Here is a 9,237-nt window from a genome sequence, read left to right as displayed (position 1 = left end):
TACACAGAGTTACACACACATACACACACACACATATAAATACACAGAGCTACACACACATACACACACACATATAAATACACAGAGCTACACACACACACGCATATAAATACACAGAGCTACACACACACGCATATAAATACACAGAGAGCTGCACACACACACACACACATATAAATACACAGAGTTACACACACATACACACACACATATAAATACACAGAGAGCTACACACATACACACACACGCATATAAATACACAGAGTTACACACACACACACACACACACGCATATAAATACACAGAGTTACACACACATACACACACACGCATATAAATACAGAGTTACACACACATACACACACACGCATATAAATACACAGAGCTACACACACACGCATATAAATACACAGAGCTACACACACACGCAAATAAATACACAGAGCTACACACACACACACGCATATAAATACACAGAGTTACACACACATACACACGCATATAAATACACAGAGAGCTGCACACACATACACACACACACATATAAATACACAGAGTTACACACACATACACACACACGCATATAAATACACAGAGCTACACACACATACACACACACACATATAAATACACAGAGTTACACACACATACACACACACGCATATAAATACACAGAGCTACACACACACGCATATAAATACACAGAGCTACACACACACACACGCATATAAATACACAGAGTTACACACACATACACACGCATATAAATACACAGAGAGCTGCACACACATACACACACACACATATAAATACACAGAGTTACACACACATACACACACACGCATATAAATACATAGAGCTACACACACATACACACACACACATATAAATACACAGAGTTACACACACATACACACACACGCATATAAATACACAGAGAGCTGCACACACATACACACACACACGCATATAAATACACAGAGCTACACACACATACACACACACACATATAAATACACAGAGTTACACACACATACACACACACATATATAAATACACAGAGAGCTACACACACATACACACATATAAATACACAGAGCTACACACACACATATACATGGAGAGCTCCACGCACATGTAGATGGAGTTACATATACACACGTACATGGAGAGTTACATACACATCATGTACACAGAGAGTTACACACAAATATACACGGAGAGAGATACGGACAGAGATAGGTATATAAACAGACATAGACGCACATATGCACAGAGAGAGACACAGATATACACCTGGACAGAGACACGCACGTATACACAGACGGAGAGGCAAGTACAGATAAACGCATGGACACACACATATATACAAAGAGAGAGTCACATAAAGATATAGAAGCAGACAGAGACACACTCATAAACACTGAGGGAGAGACATACTGGTGTAGACTCAGACAAAGACACATCGAGAGAGGGAGAGACAGATATACACACAGACGCAGATGGAGAAGGATGAGACACACATGGGTGAATGGGACTCGGTGCAAGTTCCTTGTTTCTGCGGCTCCAGACGCAGCTCATTTGCCAATCTGAAACTATTTCCCGCTGTGGTATGAGGAGGTGTGAGGCGCCCAGCCTCTGGGGAGTGCACAGACTCAGTCCGAGCCGGGACTCAGACCCCCTCAGCCCGAGATTTAGCACCCAGCCGACAGGAGCCTGTAGCAGCAGCGTGTTTATTGGCGAATCGCCACCTCCCTTGCCCTCCCCTCCTTTCTCCTACAGCTCGTACATTCCACTGCCGGGGTTGGGGTGGGGTGGGGGGGACACGTCAGCCTCCACAAATACTCCATGCCACCACCCCCCGCCCACCCCCCGGGAAAGTGACAGTTTGCAATCATCATTAGACCATCTTTTTAATTCCCAGATTAATTGTTCCCAGAGCAGTAGCTGGCTCTCTGGGTTACTGGTCCAGTGACATTACCACTATACCAGCGCCTCCCCATTGGGGAGGTTGAGGGATCAATATCGGCAGAACATTGGGGAGAACTTCACCCCCGCCACCCCCCCCCCCCCAACCTCCCCACCTCTGCTCCTGGCCCTTCTTCCAACAGCGACCGTGAGATCTTTTATGTCCACCCGAGAGGGGGCTCTCGGTTTGACATCTCACCCGAAAGATGGCACCTCCGACAGTGCGGCACTCCCTCAGTGCTGGCACTGGGAGTGTCGGTCCTGGATTACGAGGGGGGGGGGGCGATGTAGGGGGGCTCGAACTAAGGGCCTCTTGGTTCGGTGGTTGGTTGGACAGCGCGAGGGAGTGTTGGGCTTGATGGACGCTGGAATCGCTGCTTCCTGCTCACTGCCCCGCTGGCGGGACTGCCCGGGCTCCGTGTCGGTGGGACCGAGCGGTCGGAGGCCATGACCTTCCCACTCCACGTCCTCCCACAGGGAGCAGACCCGGAAACTCCCTCCTAGGAGGCAGATGTCTGAGAGGTTGGTTCCAGCCCACACTGGAGAGAGAGAGAGAGAGACGCTAGAATACAGCCTCCAGATCTGTATTTCAGAACAACAACAACTTACTTTAAATAGCACCTTCAAAGCAAGGCACTTGGCAGGAGCGATTGTAAAATAAAATTTGACACCGAGCCACATAAGGAGGTATTAGGACAGGCGACCAAAAGCTCAGTCAAAGAGGTCGGTTTTAAGGAGCGTCTTAAAGGAGGAGAGAGAGGGGTGTAGAGAGGCGGAGAGGTTTAGGGAGGGAATTCCAGAGCTTGGGGCCCAGGGAGCTGAAGGCACGGCCGCCAATGGTGGAGCCATTAAAATCGGGGGATGTTCAAGAGGCCGGAATTCGAGGAGCTCAGAGATCTCGGAGGGTTGTGGGACTGGAGAAGGTTACAGAGATAGGGAGGGGACGAGGCCACGGAGGGATTGGAAAACAAGGATGAGAAGTTTAAAATCAAGATGTTGCTTGACCGGGAGCCAGTGTGGGTCAGCGAGCAGAGGGGGTGATGGGGGAATGGAACACAGTGTGGGTTAGGACATGGGGCAGTGGAGTTTTGGATGAGCTTGGGTTTCCGGAGGGCAGAATGTGGGAGAACAGCCAGGAGAGCGTTGGAATAGTCATGTCTAGAGGTAATGTAGGCGTGAATGAGGGTTTGAGCTGAGGCAGGGGCGAAGTCGGGCAATGTTACGGAGAGATAGGCCCCAGTGACTTATCTCACCGGAGCTGAGAGTGAGGTTGGAGAGACGAGACGACACCTTCTGCTGGCGGCTGGATTTGTTTGCGCCCCTGAGGGTGAAAGGTCAGTGGCTGACCCCCTGAACTCCACCCAGCTCCCAACAGAGTGAAGAGACACGAAGGCCTTTAATTATGGGGTCTGTGCCTTTGGAGTTTGGGGAGCGTTTGGGGGGGCGGGTGGGGAGTGAGGGTGCGGAGGTGGGTCGTGTGGGGAGGGGGGGGGGGGGGGAACGGGGGTGGAGTGCACAGTTGGGGAAGGGAGAAGGTCCAGGTGGGGAAGCCAGAAGTAAGTTTTTAACCACAGCTTTCCTGCCCGACGGCCACAGCCTGATTGGCGGGCCGACTTCCTGTCAGGCAGGAAGGCCCTCGGCGCAAGGCCGCAGTGGAGAGATCACACGGGGGTGGGGTAAAACGTGGCCGATTGCAGGATCTGCAAAGGTTACCATCCCCCCCACCAGTAGCGCCAGTCAGTTCTGTGTGACAGCGGCCCAGCACTGAGAGAGTTAACAGGAACGTGTCGGCAGGAGCTGGCGGAGAACTGGGAGAAGTTACACCTAGGTGTCTCCGCCATGCCCAGTGCCTCTCCATCCATCACCCTCCTCCCCACCCCCGTCCGGCCCGGACAAGTTAATGAGCTTCATAGAGTGATGTGAAATATACTCAGAGGGTGACGAGAGAGAGAGAGAGAGCTCCTTATTTAAAGGGCTGGATCTCTGTGCGTGGGAGAGGACGACCTGGCAGAGGTTCAGCCCCTCTGTCCGCCCTCCACCCGGGCACCATGCAGCAGGCCGAGCTGCAGCTGGCCGTCCCCTACGTGGTGGGCCTCCCGATCCAGGTGGGGGACGGCGGCGAGTTCCCCCAGCTGGAGCTGACGCTGGAGGAGCTGGGCGTCCGGCCGGAGCAGGTCAGGGAGAGGCTGATCCGCCTGGAGAGCCAGCGCACACGGGTCAGGACCCCCAGGGGGCGGCTGAAGGAGAGGGTGCGGTCGGTGGCCGAGGTCCGCCTGAGCATCCGGGACCCGGCCAACGGGACCGCGCAGGAGATCTGCTACAGCACCGAGAGCCAGACAGACAGAAGGATCTTCCGCACCTGTATCGAGCTGCGTCCCTGGCTTAGCAGGCCCCAGGTGGACAAGTTAATGGAACCAGGTAAGGGGAAATGCCCGAACCGAGCACTCGGACCCTGTTTTAATTCTTTCATGGGTTGTGGGCGTCGCTGGCTAGGCCAGCATTGTATTGCCCATCCCTAACTGCCCCTCGACAACTGAGTGTCTCGCTGGGCCATTTCGGAGGGCAGTTAAGAGTCGACCTCATCGCTGTGGGTCTGGAGTCACATGTAGGCCAGACCGGGTAAGGACGGCAGATTTCCGTCCCTGAAGGGCATCGGTGAACCAGTTCGGTTTTTACAATGACGGCCATCCCCCCCGGCACCGTCACTGACACTAGCTTCCGATTCCAGATTTTTTCCACGAATTGAGCTCAACTAATTTAATTTTGAATTCAATTTGTCAGTCGAGTTTAAATTCCACCGGCTGCCATGGCGAGGTTTGAACCGGCGTCCCCGGGCAATTAGCCTGGGCCTGCGGATGACCAGTCCAGCGACGTTCCCCACCAGTGCGTTCGTGCGGCCTCTCCGGCCAAAAATAAAAATGAACCGCTTTGCGCGTGGCCGTGTTATACTTCATTTGCCACCTGCCTGCCCATTTCACCGCTCTGTCCGTCTCCTATCGAATACAGTCGAATCAGAGAATAGCTACAGCTGCAGCCTTGTCTGTCCGGCTCCTGCACAACAGCAGCTCACCTAGTCTCACTCCCCCTGCAAATCTCCTCTCGATCTCTTCTCTAACGAGAACAGACCCAGCTTTTCTAATCTATCCAAGCATCTGAAGCCCCTCATCCCGGGAACCATTTTCTCCTCCTGAAATCTGTTACAGAAACACATGAGGGAGAAAGGAATAGCAGGATATGCCGAGATGCAGAAGGGTGGGAGCAAGCTCATGCGGAGTCCAAACACCAGCACCGACCAGCTGGGCCGAATGGCCTGTATCTGTGCTGTGAATATTCAGTATTTTGTGTCTCGTTTGGGTGTGCAGGGAAGAGGCCAGATTTCCATTCTCAGCCCCCACCCCTCCCGGTCTGTGCCTCGGGTTTGGGCAGACAGTGGACTGGGTGGGGGAAGCTGCCTGGGTTTCTGCTCCTGATCATAGTCCAGTGACTATGCGTGTGCCAGTGAATGTCTGTGTGTGCTATGTCTGTGTGCGTGTGTGTGTATGACAGTGCGTGCTTGTCTGTGTGTATATGTGTGTCTGTGTGTGGGTATCTGTGTGTATGTGTGTGTATATGTGTGTGTATCTGTATGTGTGTGTGTATGTGTGCCTGTGTCTGCGTGTGTCTGTGTGTGTTTATATGTGTTATCTGTGTCTGTGTATGTGTGTTTACGTGTATCTGTGTCTGCGTGTGTCTGTGTGTGTTTATATGTGTGTGTGTGTATCTGTGTGTGTGTTTATGTGTATATGTGTCTGTGTCTGCGTGTGTCTGTGTTTGTGTGTCTGTGTGTGTGTCTCTGTCTGTGTGTGTGTGTCTCTATGTGTTTGAGTGTGTGTGTGTGTCTATGTCTTTGTGTGTGTGCGTGTCTATGTGTGTGTGTCTATGTGTTTGTGTGTATGTGCGTGTCTATGTGTGTGTGTCTATGTGTTTGTGTCTATGTGTTTGTGTGTGTGTCTGTGTGTGTGTCTGTGTGTGTGTGTGTCTATGTGTTTGTGTGTGTGTGTCTATGTGTGTGTGTCTATGTGTTTGTGTGTGTGTCTGTGTGTGTCTGTGTCTATGTGTTTGTGTGTGTGTCTGTGTGTCTGTGTCTATGTGTTTGTGTGTGTGTGCGTGTCTATGTGTTTGTGTGTGTGTCTGTGTGTGTGTGTGTCTGTGTCTATGTGTTTGTGTGTGTGTGTGTGCGTGTCTATGTGTGTGTGTCTATGTGTTTGTGTGTGTGTCTATGTGTTTGTGTGTGTCTGTGTGTGTGTGTCTGTGTCTATGTGTGTGTGTGTGTGCGTGTCTATGTGTTTGTGTGTGTGTGCGTGTCTATGTGTGTGTGTCTATGTGTTTGTGTGTGTGTCTGTGTGTGTGTGTGTCTGTGTCTATGTGTTTGTCTATGTGTTTGTGTGTGTGTCTGTGTGTGTGTGTGTGTCTGTGTCTATGTGTTTGTGTGTGTGTGTGCGTGTCTATGTGTGTGTGTCTATGTGTTTGTGTGTGTGTCTATGTGTTTGTGTGTGTGTGTCTATGTGTTTGTGTGTGTGTCTATGTGTTTGTGTGCGTGTCTATGCGTGTGTGTCTATGTGTTTGTGTGTGTGTCTATGTGTGTGTCTATGTGTGTGTGTCTATGTGTTTGTGTGTGTGTCTGTGTGTGTGTGTCTGTGTCTATGTGTTTGTGTGTGTGTGCGTGTCTATGTGTGTGTGTCTATGTGTTTGTATGTGTGTCTGTGTGTGTGTGTGCGTGTCTATGTGTGTGTGTCTATGTGTTTGTGTGTGTGTCTGTGTGTCTGTGTCTGTGTTTGTGTGTGTGTGTGTGTCTATGTGTGTGTGTGTGTGTCTATGTGTGTGTGTGTGTGTGTGTGTGTGTGTTTGTGTGTGGGTCTGCTATAGCTCATGGAATAAAAGGGACTGTAGCAACATAGATACGGAATTGGCTGAGTGACAGGAAACAGAAAGTAATGCCTAACGGATGTTTTTTCGGGCTGGAGGAAGGTTTTCAGTTGAGTTCCCCAGGGGTCAGTGTTGGGATAAAAACAGAAAGTGCAGGAAATTCTGTACTCGCTGCTCACAATGCGGTCTGCTCTACACTGGGGAGACCAAACGCAGATTGGGTGACCGCTTTGCAGAACACCTCCGCTCACTCAGTCCGAAAACATGACCCCGAGCTTCCGGTCGCTGGCCATTTCAACACCCTCCCCCCTGCTCTCGTGCTCACATCTCTGTCCTTGGTCTGCTGCAGTGTTCCAGTGAACATCAACGCAAGCTCGAGGAGCAGCACCTCATTTTCCAATTGGGTATTCTACAGCCTTCCGGACTCAACATTGAGTTCAATAATTTCAGAGCACGACTGGCCCTCTTTCATTATTAGTTTATTTTATTTTATCATTTTTTAAAAACCGTGTGCCTGCCTTCAACTTGTTTTTTCATGTTTGTGCTCTTGGACCAGAGCTGTTCATTATTCTGTCATTAACACTCTTTCCTGCACTAATGCTTTGTCTTTCACCACACCATTAACACACTCCCTTTGCCTTTGCCCCATGACCTTGTCAGTTAATCTCTCCGGCCCTCTGTCCTATCACACACCTTCCCTTTTGTTATCTTTCCCCCCCCCCCCCCCCCACTCCTGCTTCACTTGCTTAAAACACATTACATTTCTAACCTTTGCCAGTTCTGATGAAAGGTCACAGACCTGAAACATTAACTCTGCCTCGCTCTCCACAGATGCTGCCAGACCTGCTGAGTATTTCCAGCACTTTCTGTTTTTATTTCAGATTTCCAGCATCCACGCTATTTTGCTTTTGTCAGTGTTGGGACCCTTGCTTTTGCTGATATATATTAATGACCTGGACCTTGGTGTACAGGGTACAATTCCAAAGCTTGCAGGTGATATTAAACTTGGAAGCATTGTGAACTGTGAGGAGGCGAGTGTAGAACTTCAAAAGGACACAGACAAGTTGGTGGAATGGGCAGACAGGTGGCAGATGAAGTTCAATGCAGAGAAATGTGAGGTGATTCATTTTGGTAGGAAGAACATGGAGACAATATAGAATAAAGGGCACAATTCTAAAGGTGGTGCAGGAGCAGAGGGACCTGGGTGTATATGTGCATGTCATTGAAGGTGGCAGAACAGGTTGAGAGAGCAGTTAATAAAGCATACAGTATCCTCGGCTTTATTAATAGGGGCATCGAGTACAAGAGCAAAGAGGTTATGTTGAACTTGTATAAGACACTAGTTCGTCCTCAGCTGGAGTATTGCGTCCAATTCTGGGCACCGCACTTGAGGAAAGGTGTGAGGGCATTGGAGAGAGTACAGAAAAGATTCACAAGAATGGTTCCAGAGGTGAGGAATTTCAGTTATGAAGACAGACTCATTCGGAGAGCTGGTGCTGACACGACGGGCCGAAGGGCCTCCTTCAGTGCTGTGAGAACTCTGTGATTCTCCGTGTGCGTGTGTGCGTGTGCGCATGTATGAACATTCATGGCACCGAGCCTGTGCGAGAGCTCGTGAAGCTGAGACCGCCTGTAACCCGCTGTGTCCCCGGCTGCTTTTTTTCAGGCGATGCCGCGCTGGAGGAGGTTACACCAGTGGACGTGGAGCTCATCGTTCACGCCGAGTCCGAATCTCGCCCCAAGTGGCAGGAAACCGAGGAAACCTCTCTGCCTCTCTCTCTCCTCCTTTGAGCCGTTAGGCTCCCGGTGCGTTCTGGGAAGCAGGGACGCCATCTTGGGAAGGTCGGGCCGCGGCGGAGAACGGGCGGCCACTGGGCCCGTTCCCCCTTCCCTGGAGAGCGCCGCCACCTCTCAATAAAGTTTTATCTGAGTCCCGGCTCCGTCCTGAGTTTTCTCAATACAGCGACGGGATGAGGGGGGACGGTTCGGGGGGGCCGATCTGGGGGAAGGGGGTGGTGGGGGAGAGTGCGGTGGTGGTAATGGGGGCTCCAGAGGAACCACTCACCAATTCTGATCCCCTTCCCAACCGCCCGAGTAAAGCCTGAAACAGTGTCCGGCAAACAATTTAGGCCGCCTAAAACAGACATGAGGCCCCCCCCCTCTCCCCCCACCCCCTTCCCCCGCCCGAGGAATCGTGCACAGCCCCGGGCCTAGGCGGGCGAGATTTCGGGCCTACTCCTCTCTCAGGCGGAGGAGTGCTCCTCCCCCGCCGACGCCAAGAAGGCCCACTGTCGGTCTCCCTCCCTTTTTCCACTCCCCCGGCCCCTGGCGCGAGGGCTGCCCTGATCGTGAGGGGTTCTGAGC

General features: G+C 51.4%; 1 protein-coding gene across 1 annotated transcript; it reads left to right on the top strand.

Moving 5' to 3' along the window:
• Positions 1–3,572: 3,572 nt before the first annotated feature.
• Positions 3,573–8,804, top strand: si:ch211-196f5.2 (uncharacterized protein LOC556372 homolog). Its single transcript, XM_068013824.1, has 2 exons — positions 3,573–4,386; positions 8,540–8,804. Exons 1-2 carry the CDS (start codon positions 4,017–4,019, stop codon positions 8,662–8,664), a joined length of 495 nt encoding a protein of 164 aa, XP_067869925.1. The 5' UTR covers positions 3,573–4,016; the 3' UTR covers positions 8,665–8,804.
• Positions 8,805–9,237: the final 433 nt, after the last annotated feature.

The sequence above is a fragment of the Heterodontus francisci genome, chromosome 34 (genome assembly GCF_036365525.1).
Source record: "Heterodontus francisci isolate sHetFra1 chromosome 34, sHetFra1.hap1, whole genome shotgun sequence".
NCBI classification, from domain to species: Eukaryota; Metazoa; Chordata; class Chondrichthyes; order Heterodontiformes; family Heterodontidae; genus Heterodontus; species Heterodontus francisci.
Note: the sequence above shows the minus strand (reverse complement) of the source record. Positions and strands in the feature narration are given on the sequence as shown.

Excerpts from the sequence above, each read along its gene's own strand:
- si:ch211-196f5.2 (XM_068013824.1), top strand. The coding sequence starts at position 4,017 with ATGCAGCAGGCCGAGCTGCAGCTGGCCGTCCCCTACGTGGTGGGCCTC. Across the intron at positions 4,387-8,539 it reads GGACAAGTTAATGGAACCAG|GCGATGCCGCGCTGGAGGAG; the intron begins GTAAGGGGAAAT and ends GCTTTTTTTCAG.